At 42.8% G+C, this 18,050-nt stretch overlaps 1 protein-coding gene across 1 annotated transcript in view; it reads left to right on the top strand.

The window, feature by feature from the left end:
- UMODL1 (uromodulin like 1) overlaps window positions 1-18,050 on the top strand; it is a 43,677-nt gene that overhangs the window by 19,120 nt on the left and 6,507 nt on the right. The window contains exons 10-17 of the mRNA XM_029083537.1: window positions 2,508-2,645; window positions 3,183-3,911; window positions 5,698-5,810; window positions 12,225-12,438; window positions 12,975-13,112; window positions 14,751-15,208; window positions 15,903-16,045; window positions 17,210-17,446. Coding sequence (XP_028939370.1) covers window positions 2,508-2,645; window positions 3,183-3,911; window positions 5,698-5,810; window positions 12,225-12,438; window positions 12,975-13,112; window positions 14,751-15,208; window positions 15,903-16,045; window positions 17,210-17,446 — 2,170 coding nt within the window. The remainder of the gene's footprint in view (window positions 1-2,507; window positions 2,646-3,182; window positions 3,912-5,697; window positions 5,811-12,224; window positions 12,439-12,974; window positions 13,113-14,750; window positions 15,209-15,902; window positions 16,046-17,209; window positions 17,447-18,050) is intronic.

The raw sequence follows: 18,050 nt of genomic DNA, 5'->3' as shown, positions 1-18,050 counted from the left end.
CCTTAGGGGTAGAGAAAAGGGGTTTATTTCTTAGCTCTGCCCAAACAAGCATTTGTTTGACATGAGTTTCCTAAAACCAAATGTGGAAAATAAAGTTAAGGAGTGCAGCACATGAAGGGAAGATTTGTATAATGGGCTGTTTTTCCTCCTGAGCCACGAGAACCCTGGGATGTGTGCAGTGACGGTAAGCCCGCATAGATCTTCTTGCACCAGTGGAACAATTGCACCCGGATCCTCTGTGGAGCCTGGCCACCCAAAGGCTTTGTGCTTTGTTTAGTGAGAGTGGCAGAGCAGGGTATTCAACTTCAAAACTGCAAGGATGAGAAGTCAGAAGGGATAGCACAACTGAAGGGAGTGGAGCAATTGCATCTCTCTTTGAAGACTCATACATTATTAAGTTTACTAACATGATTAATAGAGACACTAAAATGTCCATCTGTTGTGTGAGGCACGGTAAGAAAAGAAAAAGGACATCTAGCACAATATCATGTCCTCAGTAGCAGCCAGGAGCCAATTCCTGGAGAAGTGTAACAATACAGTAAGTGTAGACAATGTCTCTTGCTAATACTGTCTTAGCCACCAACTATTTTCAGCTCCAGGGCTCCCTGAATCCAAAGTGGTTTCTTTGGGTTTCTCCTCCCTGAGTTCCCCATGAAGTAATGCAAACCTTTAGCATCTGCAACATCATTAGGCAAAGAATTTCACAGATTTTTACCTATTGCATGTCCCTCTTACAGATGTAATGGGTAATTGGAGTGAACATAAAAGTGGGGTCTTTTTAATATTTTTTGTTGGTTGAGGTGTGTGTGTGAGGAAGGTACTTGTCAAATGTGAAAGGCCAGAGAGATGCCAAGAGTGCAGAAAGAGAGCACAGAGCACACTTTGGCTGAGATGTAATGGTTATAGAGGAAAAAAAGTGCAGCATGTATGTGCGTGAGTGATGGACTAGTGCCAGTGAGCACCGAGAACATAAGTGTTCTGTCCTGATGCGTGACTGAATGTGGCCACTGGAGGTGAAGGAATTTGCTTAAAAAGCCATGCTAAGTGAGGAGAAAGGAAACCCTCAGAGACAGTGGAGCCGGTGAATATAAGTTATTTGGCAATTAGCACGGTAGCATCTCTCAGATGGTGTTTGAAGCTATCAAGAGCCACAATTACTCCATAGCATGGTAAGGCATTAATGAGAGCACTTATATTTCTCGTGCTTCAGTCAATCCCGCATACTTCTGTATTCCCTCTAAGTGGCTTAGGCTGTAACATAAGAGGCAGATGCTGGCCATATAGGCATGTGAAATTGTCTAATGAAAACAATCATGGATACAAGACTTACCTAATGACAAAGAAAGGAAAAAGAATTGAAATATTAGCTGGAAGGAAGTAAAAGGGGAAGGCTATCTGCAAGCAGAAAGATGAACACATGTATGTGCATGCACATACCTTCTCTGCACTTTCTATTTACAGAATGGGACTTTCCTTTGTTTTAGAGAAATAGTCATAATGATTAATCTCTGCACATTTGCAGAACAAGCACTTACAATAATGGATTGTTCAAAACAATTTTCTGGTCTCTGATCAGAATTATTCATCCCAAAACAGTTTTCAGTTTAGTTTTCTGCTCTCCCTCACTTATGGCCCTGAGGCAGTGAAGGTGTATGCACAAGGGAGAAAGTGCACATGGGGAGGGCTCACAGGGGATTCACTGAGATTATTAACATCCAAAGTATTAATTCAACCCTTGCATGTTTGTTGAAACAAGGTGAGAATGATAATATAAGACTCCAGATCTAAATTTCTCAAGAGTGAAGAATCTCAGCAATAAAACAGGTCTATAACTCCACGAAAGAAGCACCTCTAACTGATTCAGAGCAGCTGAAATTAGACATAAGGAACACCCTTAGAGCATATTCATGCATTGATTAACTCGGATCTCTTTTCTGAGACTGCCAGAAAGAGGGTCACAGTTTTACAGTATTACCTTTGCGAAAATTTTTTTTATAAAAAGAGTTTTTGCCCTTAGCACTTCCTCCGTTGAGAACTGAAGAGTGCTTCTCGTGAGAGTTACTTGCATTTGCCTTTTATTTGAAGCAGAAGATTATTTGGATTAAATGTCTATTTAATATTCTATCTACGGGTAGCTAGTGGTAACAGATCTATTCATTACCTGATGTATCTGGAGGCACTGTATGCAGAACTTGGTAAGATGTTTGCTTTTGATATAGCTATAGTACAAACCTACAACATTTTTTTCACTTCAAATAAGTGTTTACTTCTAAAAAAAGTATTTAAATGTCTTTACCTGGAGAAAATATGTTAATTTTTATGTGAGAGAATAACAACACATATAGTGTTATGCATCACTCAGAGCTTGGCTGTCAGGTAAACAATGAAAAAGGAAAATGACATTCATAAATTCAAAAACTGAAGAAATAACTACTTTATGATTATTTCTAGCTTAATGCAGCCAGAAGGGAGCCTGCCTGATTGATGGTCTGGTTTTGGTTTTACAGACTGGGATGAATGTGCTTCTCATACCGAGAATGACTGCTCTGTGTTTGCAGAGTGTATCAATTTGGTGGGCTCATACCTGTGCAGATGCAAGACAACGATGGATACCAATCCGTCCTGGCCTGGAAGAAACTGTGAGGGTGAGCAGAAGACTGGCATGTAGTTTCCCTTTGCCATGAAAAGTTGGAATAAGTTGTGTTTTTTTTACCTCTGCTTTTATTGCTACCATTTATATAGCACAAAACGTGTATATAGATGCACCTTTGCAGTCTCTGGCTGAAGAAGTATATACTATCTGCCTCTGAACATGAAGGTGAACCTTATATACATCTTCAGATGAAATATCTTTGAGATCCTCCTTGATTAGCCTAGTAACTCACTGCTGAGCAACATGAAGCATATTTTTTCCTCTTTTACTATGTCTGTGGCTAATTTCTTCCCACTGCCAACCAGAAGAGGGGACCCAGGAATCAAATCTGCTTCTTTGTGTAGGCATAAACCAGATTCAACACCATAAAAATCACGTATACTACCATGTGTTAATGAAATATCCAAGACCTGTTTCTGTAAGGCTATTATGCATGGCTGCGTGTTCTCAGTCCCGTTTTTAGGTCATACCCTGGTGCCTCCTCATCTAGTTTGATGTCCCATTTCAATGTGCATTTTCTGTGTTGCAGGTGAGATTGTGAACCCTCTCACTGAAACCATGTCTCCTGAAATAGCAAACAGCACAGAGTTTGCTCCTGAAGAAGTAAGCCCTGCAGACCCTGCTTCCCCTGTCACCACTGAGGTGGTGGCTGCCATAGGCTCTGAGATGAGCACTGCTGTACACCTCCCTGCTGCACTGCCCCTGGGTGACATACAAGTGCCCCGTGGTCATTCTCCCACCAGCGCTCCTCCAGCCCCTTGGAAAAAAGGCCTGGCACCACAGATGGGCTTCAGCAGGGACAACAGCCCCATGGCCACTGAGGTTGCAAGCAGCAAGGAACTGGCCATGAGCACAGAGCAGTGGGTGGCCGTAAGTCCATCACAGCAAAGCTCTGTGGCAGAGGCTTCCCGCCGTGCATCACAGCAAGTGGCTGCTCTCACAAATGTGCCCACAGGCACAGCTGGGCAAGAGCAACTCAGTTCGCCATTGCTGGGGTCTCCAAATCAAACAACCTCGGCTGCCACCAGAAGTCACACAGCTTTTGGTGTTCCCCAAGCCAGCTCTCAAGGTAGCCCCAGTACAGCTCTGCCAGCCACGGAGGATGCTGGCCTTCCCGCCCTCAATGCCACTCTCAGAGCACATGTAGAGATGGGAAGAAAGAACAGCTCTTGGCTCGAGACATACACTGGAGCCCTGGGGTCATCAACTTTGCCAGGCACCCCTCCAGCTCCCAGCCCAAAGCCAGCCATGGATCACAGTGAGTATGCATTCAGCGGGGGCCTGAACCACACGTGGTAGTTCAGCTGCATGAGAAGCAAAGCCTCACTCAGAGTCAGGAAAGATGCACACCTGGAATAAGTGGTCTGGGATGAAGGCATCTGAAACTAGTTTTTCTATGTCAAAATTATTTTCTTCTAGGAATTGACACTTTTTTCTAAATCAGCATGTCAAAGTAATTTCTCTCTCTTTCTGGTAATTTGGCAGTTAGTTTTATCGCTGTTACATTTCTTCATCTCAAAACAGATGAAACGAATCATATAGTGCACTGAGTGTGGCTCACCAAAAAATGTACTACTTGTCCCTTTGCCACACATCTTGCTTTCTCCTACATGCGCTGGCACCAGGGTACTGCAGCAGTAGCCACCTACAGAGTTACCTTAGAGACCTGAGAAGGCAAACGACCTGCCTGGCATGGGTGAGACCTGGAAACAGAGCCAGGTAAATAACTGATTTGAGCCCTCAGTGGTCAAATGGAGGAAACATAATTTTGAACTGAACAACATGTTGATCTGAATTGAAAAGCTCCATTTACTGCTTTGCTTTGTGTTCCCCCTGCCCCCTTTCAATGTAGGGAAGAGTAAAAAAAAAAATGTGGGTTTTTTTTTTATAAGAACTTTTTTTTTTATAAGAACTTTTTTTTTTTTTTTAAAAAAAAAGCTAATTTTAACTGTCAAAAAACCAAAGGTCAGTTCTTCCAGATGGAGAACAACTTGAAGAGTTCTACACAAACAAGTTCAGTTCATAAAAACTTGTTTTCTTTTCCTGGTGAATCAAATATTCAGCCAAGTGCTTTTGCTGGGAAAGAAGCTTGTGAAGGTATTATGCCTGGGGAACATGAGGAAGAACCACCATAGTGGTATCTTGCTAGCCCCAGGGCAGGAAATTCAGAGGGCAAAAATCCACGTTTGGTGACATTTAATATATAGCTCCTCCTTGTGGCAACATCTCTGACACGGAGAGTCAGCCTCAGACAACTCTTGGTTTGCTAGAAGTGATGATCTGTTAGCAGCTGGAAGGCAGTGTGAAGACAATTGCCTGACAATGGTCACAGTATTGGGTGATGACAGTCAACTGGCCTGGCTAGTTGCTAAAAGGATGCTAGGAGTACGAATTCTTTCTCGAGAAGTTCTTTCTGTCCTGCTTGTGGTCTCATTCAGTGTCTGTAGCAACAATGCCAAAACCAGTGACTTTGAGAAGTAACCTAAAACATTTGAGACTCCCTTAATGTGATTCAGCAGACAGATACAACTTCAGGGAGGGAGTGTACACCCTGTTGGGGTTCACGTTATCTTACAATAGCTGTCTAAAGTGTAGATGTCTAATCTCAGGCAGCTGTCTAGCCTTCCTCTGAGGTTGGAGGGAGGACCTTGGTGCTGCAATGGTTTGTCCTCTGGAGGGACTGTTGTCACCCTGTTGTGTGTAGAAGGAGCTGGGACAGCTAGCTGAGGCCAGGATAGCAATTCAAGTGCCTGAACATAGCCATAGCAACATTTCAGATGCCTCAGAGCACCTGAGACAGAGCTGGGCTACAGGAGGTCAGTGCCCTTCTTGAGAGTCATCTGGGGGTCAGAGGGCAGACTAAGGTGCTGGATGCCTATGTTTAGGCATTTAGGGTTTTGGCTACATTTCAGAGGGCTGGCCTTCTGCTGTTATGAGTTGATGCATACCCTGTTTGGCCAGGCGTGCCAATGACGGTCACACACTTGTCCATGGACTATAGCCCATGGAACATGTATTTAAATTGTCTTTTTCTTACTTTGCAGCTGTTCAGAAACTTAGTGGCATGGTGCGGATAACAAATGTGAAATACTCTCCAGGCTTTAGCAATACAAGCAGTGAGGAATACCAAACCTTTGCACAGCTCTTTGTTGATGAAGTAAGTGGCTAAGAAGGATATGACCTGCTACGTGTCCTAATGAAACCATGTGTGTGGTATTTTTCCCATGAATGCCACGTGTCCCTTGACACACCTGTGAGTTCTGAGTTCCCCTGGTTGTCTGAGACTGCAGGATAAGAGTGCAGTTGTGTTTTAGAGTGAGATCAGGATCTGGGAATTCTCTGGTGCCTCCATTTCCTCTGCTCCTCATACCTGGTTATATTGGTTTATTGATTTCCTCCAGGGGTGTGTGGTGAAAAGTTAATGGATATTTGCAAAGTGCTCTGATATACTTGCCCTGCACAATGGTATATTAATGAACTGTATGATTTAATTACCCTTTGTCATAGTACGTTAGGGTTGACGTTTCTTATAATCATCCTTGTTTTTGTAGCCTCATATCTGCAGAGGGAGTGGTTTCTTGATAAGTCACCTCTACCCTCACTTCTAATTAGAGCGCAGGATATCAAAGCACACTGCAATATCAACTGTGCCTTTAATGCTCTCATAATTCCCAGGCCTTGCCTTTGACAGTATCACTCTCCTAATTTCTTAGTGAATTTATCAGAAGTTTGTTCCTGCTGGTGTTTAATCAAACACACCTGAGTTGGAAAACCACTGATTATGCTGGGCTGCTTTATTGCCTTCCTTATCTCCCCTTAACTATCCGTCTTTTCAGAGGCCTTGATACCTGTGATGATAAATCCATCGCTGACAATTGTATGAATTTTCAGATCCCGCAGAGTTCTCCCCAAACTCTCACTGTGTACAGAGCTACATCCTGTCACTGAAATACAGCTGTTGGCAGCGGGTGCACTGACAACAGCTCATCTTTGGGCAGAGGTTTGGCCAGCGTGGGGTTAGAGACAACTGCAAGCAGGGAAAAGCGTGATCTGTTTAGCTGTGTGTGATATTTTCTTGGATATCAAATAAATTTCCCACTGGTCGTTACCGGTTTGCACCTTTCTGGATGTGTTAGTGGAGCACAGCTTTCTCACAGTTGGTTTGACCCCAGGCTGTCACATCAGAACATGAGAGCGACGTGATTAGCAAAGTGAAAAGGGAACAACTCTCCACTGACCTCACTCTCATTCAGCATCACTCGCCGCCTGAGGCTGTTTTGGAATAGCATAGTATTAAATTGGACTAAAATGAACATATTTCCTTCACTTAGTCAGATATCTTAATACAGAAAATCATGGATACAAATATATTTGTAAAATTCGTAAAATGATTGCATAAAGAAACTAAAGTAAGTTTTGTGTCAGTTTTACCAAATCCTCAAAGTTTCTGGCAGAAAATGGTAACTTCTGATTATAAGGAAATGAGTCCTTTTTCCAGCACACTGGTTTTGTGGATCAGCTGGCAAGATGTGTTAGTGTTGATACCTCTGAGCCACTGTATATGGGCTACAGTTGCATAGCTACTGTATATGGCAAAATATGTTGCGAGTGTTTTATTATGAATGTTGTACTTCTACATGCCAAAGAAAAGACAGTGTAAGAAAACAAAGATCTGCATTTTTTTTCCAGGTTACAAGGGACAGAAATTGATCCTTTAAAGTAAGTGAGGAAAGTTTAATAGGCTTTAAAAGTACTATTAGGTTCCAGTTGAATAAACTTTGACAGAGCTTTTTTTTTTTTTAAACTCTTTGGAGTCACCATCTACAATTCAGAGGATTTATAAATCCTAATGTTTACAGTGGTCTTTAGCGTAGAGCTGCCCCAGCAGTTAAGTGCCATGTGGTTAAATTGTCGGCACAGCAAATGGAAAAACTGTCCTTAAATAATGTGTAGATGAGAATGAGGTAAAAACGTGATGTAACAGCTTGCACTGACACTGTCCAGGCTAGTTTCACCTTCTGCTTTGCAATGCAACTGAAAAACTGTAGCTAAGGATGAGAGAGTATTTTAGTCTTAGGTTTTGCTCAGCCTGGCTTTTGCAACAGCCAAGAAGAATATCATGACAGCTAGGGCTTGTCCTCCAGAAAATGAATCAGGAGGTCAATAGGTTTGATTTTAAAATGAACTCACTGGGGTGCATTAAATTCCTGAGTGGAAAGGTTTTTTTGAATTTGGGTGTCTTAACTGACCGACAAAAAATGTGAAACTAATAAACGATATTGCCATATGAAGATGACCCCCTCATTTGGAAGTGACTTAGCCTTCATTTGATGTAGCTTAATGCACTTAAAATACATGATACAGGGACTAAAGCAGTTTCACTCTTCCCATGTAATTTCACCCCTTTTGTTGATTTGAGTTTATCTACAATTTGGGACATTCTAAAAACTGGTGGTGATGGTGGCTGTGCAGATGTGTGCTCTAGTACCTTCTCTCTGAAGATGCAGCCAAAGCGCCGACAGTGGGGAGATTTTTTTCTCTCTTTGAGTGCAACAGGCGTCATGCAGGGTTCTGTTCAAATTAATGTACCTTTTACTTACTTGTTTCCAGTTCCCAGACTGCCAATGCATTCCCTGCTCTGCTGGCCATGCAGACTTCTCTGTCGGTACCCACAATAGCTCCAATGAGCTGCTGATATTTTGCCTGAGACCTATGGATGGGTGGTCCCAGAATACCCACCAAACATGCCATAGCCACCCATGGGGCGAGCCTGGCTGCCTGGGTCTGCCACTTTCCTTTTGCTCAAAAAATACTATTGACCTTTCCCATCCTGTTAGATTGGTTTTAGTGTGGCTTCCATCTGGCCATCTTGGAATTTATGTTTCTCCAGTTTTTCTTGCCTGAGCAAGAGACTTTCCCTTCCTTCGATGGTCATGTTAATTTTGTTCATGTCCTCTCCCTTTCTTGTGGCTCTTTTTCTGGCATACCAATTCCTCCTGGTCTGGCATTGGTCATGTTTCCTTTGTGTGCTACAGAAATCGTAGAGACAGTGATGGATCACAAGAGAATTTATTTGTCTAGTAAGAAAATCTCATACACAAGGGTATTATACATTGAATATTTTCTTCTAAAAAGTTCACTCTTCCTTTTCCTTTTTTTCTAGCATCACTTCATCAACCATTATTTTGATAACCTAGGGTGTGGTACCTGTAGTGAAAGCATGTAGCCTTCTGGATAAAGGGTTTTGTAGTGTCACCTAGTGGCTAAACACAAATACTGTGAATGTCTCCCTGATGCTTTTCAAGCAGAGTCCTGCTTTGCAAGGAAAAAAAAGAATAAGGACAGAAACAAACCAAGCAATCGACCAGATAAAATCATAGAATATCAGTTTGGAAGGGACCTCAAGGATGATCTGATCCAACTTTTCTTGGCAAAAACACAAGATGGCCCAGCACCCTATCCAGCTGAATCTTGTAAGCGTCAAAAAAAGCAAACAAAAAAAAAAAAAAAATAAAAAAAAAATCCCAGGCCTTAGGTAAAATGACACACTGATAAAATAAAATCTTCAGGACAGATGAGAAGGGAACACAGGTGAAATCAGGGATGGGCTTAGAGGATGTCACTGGTGTGCGTATTTAATGTCCTGAAGTTCAGACAAAAACTATGAAAGATGAAAACTTAGGGCTGGCCTCCAACTTTTCTGTACACACTTCTGAAACAGCAGAAAGAGAGAGGAGAAGGGACCCAAGAGCCCCTTGGCTTGGTGAAATGGGAGATTTGGGAGCTGACAAGGACAGCCTGTGGTCTGCCCAGGTTTTCATAGGGAAGTTAGCTCTTTCCATCATCCCAGTTCTGCCTGTGGAGGCAAGTAAGTCAGGGCTGGATAACACACAGCAGGCAGGTAAGTCAGGCTTGGCACATAGGTGCGCAAGAGCTGTGGTTGCCTGGGAGAATCCAGCACAAAATGTACGAGCTCTGTGCAAGGGTGCAAGAGAAATGAAGCTGCTTCTCCTGTTGGCTCCTACTGCTGACCCTTGCTTTGCCTCTTCTCTGGGCTCTCCCTGGTCACTGCCTGCACTCCTGAGCATTGCACCACTTTCATAAGCTCTGCCTTAAACTCATGGCTGAAATCCAGCCCTGCTGCTCCAGATATTTCCTGCAGAAGATGTGTAGAGGAAGAGGGGGTTGGAGGTGACAGCCCCTGCCTGCCTATTTAATTCTCTGAAAGGTTGAGCTAGGGAAGGAAGTGAGCTGTGTGCCCTAAAGAGAAGGCCTAAAGCAGAGCAAGGTGCTGGGAAAGAGGTGTGACTCTCCTGTGCAAGGCAGTTCTCACTTGGGCCAAGTGCTTCTTGTCTGGCCCTTACCATGGGGTTGCTCTGCTGCTGTGCCTGCCTCTCTGCTAGCATCTCCTGGGAGCCTGATGGCCATGGGAGGGTGAAGGCAAAGTGCAAGTATGCTGAGAAATCACAAAAATTCAGGTATTTCTGTGGCTGTTTCCATTTCCATGTCCTGCACTGAAGCTAGTGACTGCTAGGTACAATGAAGCTACGTGTATCCCAGCCTCAGGAGGGTTGACAGGGATGGCATGGGATTTGTCCTTCGCATGCTGCTGGGAACTGCTCTCTTACCGTGGGCAGTCTCCTGTTGCACTTTTGCTGGCAGTTTCTAAGTGCAGTTTTAATACCAATAGCTCAGAACAGCCCGTACTGTTGCAGGCTTGAAAGTTGTGTCCCACATTTTCTGTTGCTGCATTTTCTATTTGCAAGTGTGGAGGAACATAAAAAGGCTACCTAAATGCATGTGAAAGATACTAAGAAACAGAGGATCTGTGAGAATCTCCTGGAGAAAGGGGGAACAGAAAATATACAATTCTAATGCAAAAATTCACAACATTGATAGACGGCATCACTCAGCCTGTATTTGCCCTGGCATCTCTTCTTCAGGTGTGTGCTCTGCCTGCATTGTGGTTAGATGTTGTGGCAAGACCTGGCACGCAAACCTATGTGTGTGTGTGTGAGTGTGTGTGTGTGTGTGTGTGTGCGTGTGCCCTGCTTTCCCCTGGGACATGCAGGTGGGCAAGGAGTCCAGTGCAGTCTTATCAGGCCCCTTACGTGGACAACTAGAGGAAAAGGACTGAGGGGAGCACTTGTGGATGGTCACCAGTTTCACTTTGTGGTGAATTTCTCAGAAATAGGTTTTTATTTCTATGTATAATGTTTTTTCAACACGTTTTTTAAAGCTGAATTAATATTAGGCTCGTGTCTTGTCTGGCATTGGTACCATGAGATGCTGCCACCTGACCTGTGTCTGTTTCTCCTGTGACTGGTGCTGGGCCTGGAGATAAAGAGGAACAGTGCTGGAAATGCAAAAGCTACTGTACTGAGTATGCCTGGGTGCTCTGCCCCATGGACTGTCCTCCTGTGGGAGAAGGAGGAGATGTTCCTGTGGGCAGCTGCCCTCCAGAGGTATCACCCAGCCATGGAGGGTGGAAAGTGAAGAGGTGGAACATACAGCTCCAATCTGCTTATCACTTTGAGAGGGGTTGGTGCCTCCATCTGAGATGGACTATGGAGAAGCTGAGCAGCTCAGCTGATGCAAAGCCTCACACAAGTTTTTCCACCCCACAGAGAGCAGACCATCTTGCTCTCCAGTGTAGTAAAGGAGGCAGCTTCTGGGGCTATCATGACTAAGGCTCAGTGTACTCTGGAAAAGGTGTCATTTTCTTTCTTAAGCCACTAGTGATGTCCAAGGTTACTATGTACAGACTGTGAATTTTATTGATTTCTGTAGACTGACTTAAGTTCAGCTGTGATTTGGTGCTGCAGTACTTTGAGGGTGACTGTTCCTATTCAAAATAGTAGAGAGCCATTTCCTTGCCCAGCTCTTGGACTTTCAAGGAGGATCGTGAGTCAGGGCTGCGTGCCCTGATGACAGTCAGAATTTGCAGAAAAAATATGACACTCCTCAGGGAAGACTTTAATGAAATATTCCTGAAATCAAATTGAAGACTAATTTGATGGGAAGTTGAACTGTGTGTCAGTGATGATGAAATGAAACACTTTTCTGTTTTCTTTACCCTGGTCCGGTCATGTAAAAAGAGGAGTTATTTGTGTGGTTCTGGTGATAAATTGCCTGTGAAGAAATGCTCAAGTGTGGTCTGCTCTAAGCTGTAGTGTACCTGAGCTGAGGGAGCTCTCTAAGACATATATGCAATATGGGGTGTCAGGAGGCATCTACACTTCCATTGGCAGCTCCTTCTCGTATTAGGTTGCCTCCTCTTCCTGGAATCCTCCCTCCCTTGCTGTTACCAGAGGTAAGGACCTGTGCTAAATGACAAATGAGGTATCTTAATTGCTTAGCTTGTTTAATATTCACAGTTAAATATATCCCATATCCTTCAGCTGTTGTAGAGGGGAAACATTATAAAGCAATAAGTAAATTTTCTGCTGCTTCCCTCCAGAGTATGAAGCGCCATTGTAATGCATAAAAGTCTCTTCTGGGTAGAGTACAAAGCCTAAGATGTAATTGCTTCTATCTGTCCATCTTCACATGCCTTTTGTTTTTATTCCAGGTACATAAATCTCTGCCTCTTGAGGTTCTTCAGCAGATGGATGCTGGTCTGATTAAGGTGTTGATAACGGGTATTACTAATGGGAGCACGGTGGTAAGTTTCAATTTACTGATTGCAGAAGATGTGGATATCTACTACGTCAACACCACTTTTCATGATGCCTTTGCGCACAGCTCCTATTTCACAGTTGACAAGAGCAGTATCTCCATAAAAGGTAAGGAGCAGCTTGTATCCCAATAGTTCTTCAGAACTAGAAAGATGATAAAGCCTATTATTAAATTTTGGCCAGGTAAAAATTAAGAAAGCAACTAGATCGTAACTTGGACGAGTAACACAACCCTTCTGCTTTACTCATGCTGGGCATTTACTAACCATCTCTTCGGCAGTGTGAAATGGGGGAGGCAACTGAGGAAAACCCTGGGGTTAGAAACATCCCCTTGGGCTGTCGATCAATTTAGTAGGATAGGAGCTCTGCATCAGGGTGCCTACATTTCAGTGAATATCTGCTGAGCATCACTGGTAGCACAACTCCTGGAGGGTTTTGTCCATGCCTTGCAATTAGCCCTGCAGTTTGTGCTTCCCTTATCTCACCTCTTCTAGACCCAGCAGTTGCCTGCAATGTCCTGTAGACTACCACACCTAAGAGGTATAATCCCACCATGATATGGCTGTGCTCCAGTTTCAGAACCAGTTTCACATTTTTGTTTCTACACTCTCCACCTTTACCTTTTGCTTAAATATATCCAACAGATTACGATGAGTGCAAAAGTGAAGAAGATGACTGCTCCCCGGATGCATCGTGTCATAACACGCTTGGGTTTTACCAGTGCAGCTGCAATGAAGGATTTGCTGATGTGCATCCAGAAAGGCCTGGAAGAATCTGTGAAGGCAAAAAAAAATTATTATCTAAAGGCTAACTGAATGCTTAGTGATCTGATCTTTACTAGATGATGGTCACACTTGCCACAGGTCTTGAAATTTTGCCAGGGATTAATTTGGTTCATTGTTTTCAGCTGGATCGTAATGGAAAAGTCTTGCAGTGAACGTTAAGTTCTTTAATACTCTGTCATGAGAGTTTACTATATTAATATTTAATGTTGTCTTTGTAAGGTTCTTTTAACAGTTCTGTTTTCTCATATTTGCCATTAAAATTAGATAGGATTGTCAAGATTGTTAGTTATTTTCATTAGCAGCAGCAGAGGGGACAGCAGACATAACAGAGAAGGTAACAGAAAGCACTAGGTACATGGTTTGACCTCTGTATGGCAGCAGAGACAAAATGGTATTACAAACTACTTCTTTGTATGAGTCAATTTGTCTAGCTTCTCTCCTTCCTTAAATAATTTGTTAGCTGACATATAATGGGTCTTTAAAGTCCCAAATTCTTTCAGGCTTCTTCGGTAATTTATATTTGTTTTTGTAACCACAGTGACTAGCTACTGTTTGGCTGAAGTCACAAGGATTTGTCAACTGATACCAACCTTTGTTCAGTTTTGTTTAACCAAGATATTTAGCATTATAATAATGAGATTTTAGGAAATTTGTCTCTGAAAGAGCTCAAACATTTCTTTTTCTTCCTCTTATGTTCAAATCAGCAACTTTTTAATTTGGGGCATTTCTGAAAGCTGGGGACTTCCAGAAGGATATATATATGTATATGTACAGATTTTATATGTTACTTGGGAAATAGATGCTATTTGTGTGTACAGCCCATTAAAATTATTTAAGAGAATATTTGTGTGATGAAACACAACCTTTGTGTTTCACTGCAAATGGTGTTTATTATCTTGGTGCTCTCTTAAGTCAGTGGTGGATGAATACTTCGTTTGTACCAGCAAAGAGCCATGGGATAACCCCAGAGCCTGTGCTGGGTGTTGGGTGTTCAACATACACATTGATCTCAGCCTGTGTTTCCCCTTTTCCCCTGCTTGCTTTCTTCCTGAAACCATTAAAATTCGCTACCAACACATTTGTTCAGCTCCCCACTGTGTCTCTTAGGACACATATGTGTGATGTATGCCTGTTATATGAGGTTTGTCCTGCACTTCCCCCAAAATGGGTTTTCCAAAGCACCAGCGTCATATCTTTTGGGTATCAACTGGTCACAAATGGGACCAGGTTTTTTTAACAAACTTTGCTTCTGTTTATACCCCCCATCCAGAAGTGTGCAGTCTCCTACAGTACTAGGCAAAAACATATGAACGCTTGCTGGGCAACTTACAGTTGGGGATCTCTTGCAGGCACTGATCTTCCAAAAGTCGTGTATAGGTGTTTTACTTGAGCACACTAATTATTGCAGCTCTCAGGATATAAAGCATTTCAGCTTTACTCACAGGCACTTTATGTATCTCTTGGGCTTTTTCTTAAAAAAAAAAAGCCACAGCTTTGGCAGCAAGTAGAGTGAGTTCAAAAACCAAATAAGCTAGTTTCCTGCCAGTAACTGTTTCCTGCCAGTTTGCTTTTACCTTATGAAATTAATCTTAACCTGTAAATTACAACAGTACCTTTATTTTTGGCACTCTTCAGCATTTCCTATCATACAGAAGGCAAAAGTGACGGATAAGAAACCTGTACACAACACAGTTATTCCTGAGACATCTTTGCAAACTTCAACTCATGTTTCTTCCGTTGCTTCATTGGACTTTTCTACTACTGAGCACAAAGCTCTGGAGGACACTATGTTCTCCAGTACAGTGCTGCCTCCTCTCACCCTGGATCCTGTGTCAACACCCAACATTTCTCCTCAAGCATCTCCTGTCCCCCTCATTAAACCTGCCCAGGAGATGTCCATTAAAGATGCAGTGAGAGTGTTTTGTGAAAATGAGAAGATCATCCTTGCCATCCAGAAGAGATTTTTGCAGCAGGAGTCTATCCCTGAAACCTCTCTGTATCTGGGGGAGCCTCGCTGCAATGTCAGCATCAGCAATGGCACTCATGTTGTGCTGCAGGCAGGCTGGAGTGACTGTGGCACTGAAGTTGAGACCGTAAGTCCCCTGAGTGAATGCAAAGAAGCCCTGGAGCACTTTTTTCTTGGGGGTATGGGGAGGTGGGGGTGGGGAGGGAGTGAGGAGAGGGGCAATGGCAGATCCTTAGCTAGGAGGACAGTCTATTAGTTGCTGAAATGTCAGACCAAGAAATTTCTTTGGAGAAAGAAACCCCCTTCCTATGATGGAAAATTACCTCTCTGTTTGGGATGAGAGGCAAGCAAGAAAGAGAAGGGAAATCCTTGAGGTCAGACAGCAAAACTCAAGGGCCTCTCCAAACTGAGAGTCACTTCCCATGCCTCTCTGGGTTCCCTTTGGAGATATCAGAAGCTTCTCTTTTCTTAAAAGCAATTACACCATTGTATTTAGACAAATATTCTAACTGCTACCGGTAGTGGGGACAAAGAGTGATGGTTATTTCTTTGGATCCCAAACCAAAGGCTATGTTCAGGCCTGTACAAAGTACAGAAATTCCCTTGTGGAGCAATGATCGTTGCAGACTGAGGAGGAAGGCTGGCGGGTTTTCATTGTCTCACTACACAGCAACTAACATACTAGAGGTTTAATCTGTTTGATTTTTGCAGCCAGGAGAATGGACAATACCTAAGCACTTGAAGCTGCTAAGCCTGTAGATTGCTATATCCCTAGAAACACTGATGTTCACAAGTTGTGCTTTCTTCTTTCTGTGTTGCAGAACATGACTAATACCATAGTGAAAACCATCCTTCGGAATGATGTTTCCAGTCCGGGAGTAATCCACCACTTAAAAGTTGCCAGTCCCATTCACTGTGTGTTTCAAAACAATGTCTTGACTTCCTCTGGATACACTGCAGAAGGGTAAGTAGCAACTCTCTCTGCTTTGACATGCTTTTGTGTGGCTGAGTGCTGCTGCACTGGAAAAATCCTCAGGGACCTTAGCTGTATCCAGTGACAGTACTTGCTATGCTAAGTAGTCTGCCATCCTGTGAGTCCTGTGCTCAGGTGATCGCTGCTATGTGCTTCTCTCCTGCTCCATCTAATGTGTCAATAGATCCAACAGCCAACAAGCTTGGACATTGTCTGGCTAAACCATAGATGAAAATAAACCTTTGTGAGCCACTGGTGCAGGGTTGAGGGCCAGAATTCCTGACTTCTCTTTGGCTTCCTGGGCAACCACATGTAGCAATAACAGTATTTTCTTGCTTTTGGAACATAACAATGAAGTTGTATATCTTTTCAGCTGATGTAGGTATGCAGACTGCAATGTGGGTGCTGAGGATGGCAATTTTTAACCCCCACAAATCTTTATTTGATCAACTTGGAAAAAAGAGAAGACATGTAATGCGAATACTTTTAAATGGAAGGGCCCATCTTCAAATAAGATGGAATCATATCCACTGTTAACAGAAAATCAAACCCATACTCGCAGAAAAGCAGCACAAGCTTTGCTCTGGTGGTAAATGTTCTGCCTTTGTACAAGTGCACCTCTGCTTTCTTGCCTAGCACCGCACTTAAGAGATCATCACCAAATCCACTTTCCCTTTCCTAATCCTCCAGACGTTGTATTTTCCTTTCTATCCCCCCACAAAGTCTTTGTCAGTCCCCTTCTCTCCGAGTTCTGTAATTCTCTCACATCCCTCACTTACTGTTCAGATTTGTCCCTTCTCCTTAATTTTTTTGGCTCTTCTCTTCTTCACTAACCTTTTACTCTCCTTATTTTGAACTTTAAGAGAGCTCATAGTCTTGTTCCCCTTTAGCTCCACTCAAATATCTATCTCTGCTCTATTTGTATCACCAAGACATTTCACTCTGGATTTTCCCACTTGCGTTTCCATGCTCCTTGCCTTCCCAGCTAAAAACTCAATGCATTTTCATCCTTTCCTCTTGAAAGGTATCCTAACATCCTGGACTGCAGATAACTCTTCACTACTTAAATGCACAAGAGGTGGAGAAACAGGCACTGACTTATAGAAACACACAGTTAAATCTGTGGTCTTTAAAGGAGCCTAATTGTTGTTTCAGACTTTACACCATCTTTGAGGATTTGCATGGATCTGGACACTTCAGAACAGAAATGCAGTTGTTTATTGGAAACTCCCCAATACCAAAAAATTTCAGTGTCTCTGCCAGTGAGGATGTACTGATTGAAGTGGGGATCCAGAGAGCAGACAGCAAGCTCAAGGTGGTCCTCACCGACTGCTGGGCAACTCCAACTAATAATTCAGTGGATTCTCTCTCATTTACTTTTATCAGCAACAGGTACAGCAATGCCACTTTCAAATAGCATGTGCCTTACCTTGGACCTCCTGGTGGTGCTGAGTTCTAATGTGTTATATTTTAAATGCCTTTTATGTGTGTTCTCGTCATTCATATACACAATCCCTTACCATTCTGACCGGTCACACCTTCTTTGAACAACGAAGGTAGGTATGAAAACAAAATGATTCAAATGGTAATGTTTCATAGTGGTAGTTGTTTGTGTTTTGTTGTCTTCCCCATAGTTTTGTAAAGGAATTGTACTTATGACCTGAAGAAATAGGTAGTTTTGTCAGCCAATAGTGAAAGAACATTGAAAAATATATGCTTTATCTATTTCTCTGTGGTTCAGATATTACCAAAAGCTTATGTGACTCTTATGAATGAAAGTGTAGGTTAGTTGATTCCTATGTGTTGTGAATCGCAGACAATATTAATGCAGCCTCTGGTAAAAGAGGAGATTTGTTCCTCTCTGGATCCCTGATCTCACCCCGATGTCACATTCCCTGGGCTTACCCACCACCTTAAAATACAGGGTAGTCCTTTTGCTCAGTAACAAGAGCTATTCCTTTTACTATGATGTTCTTTAATTTTGTGTTTGATGAAG

The sequence above is a fragment of the Antrostomus carolinensis genome, unplaced genomic scaffold (assembly GCF_000700745.2).
Source record: "Antrostomus carolinensis isolate BGI_N321 unplaced genomic scaffold, ASM70074v2 scaffold10452, whole genome shotgun sequence".
NCBI lineage: Eukaryota > Metazoa > Chordata > Aves > Caprimulgiformes > Caprimulgidae > Antrostomus > Antrostomus carolinensis.
The sequence above is the reverse complement of the archived record's forward strand: the minus strand, read 5'-3'. Positions and strand labels throughout refer to the sequence as shown.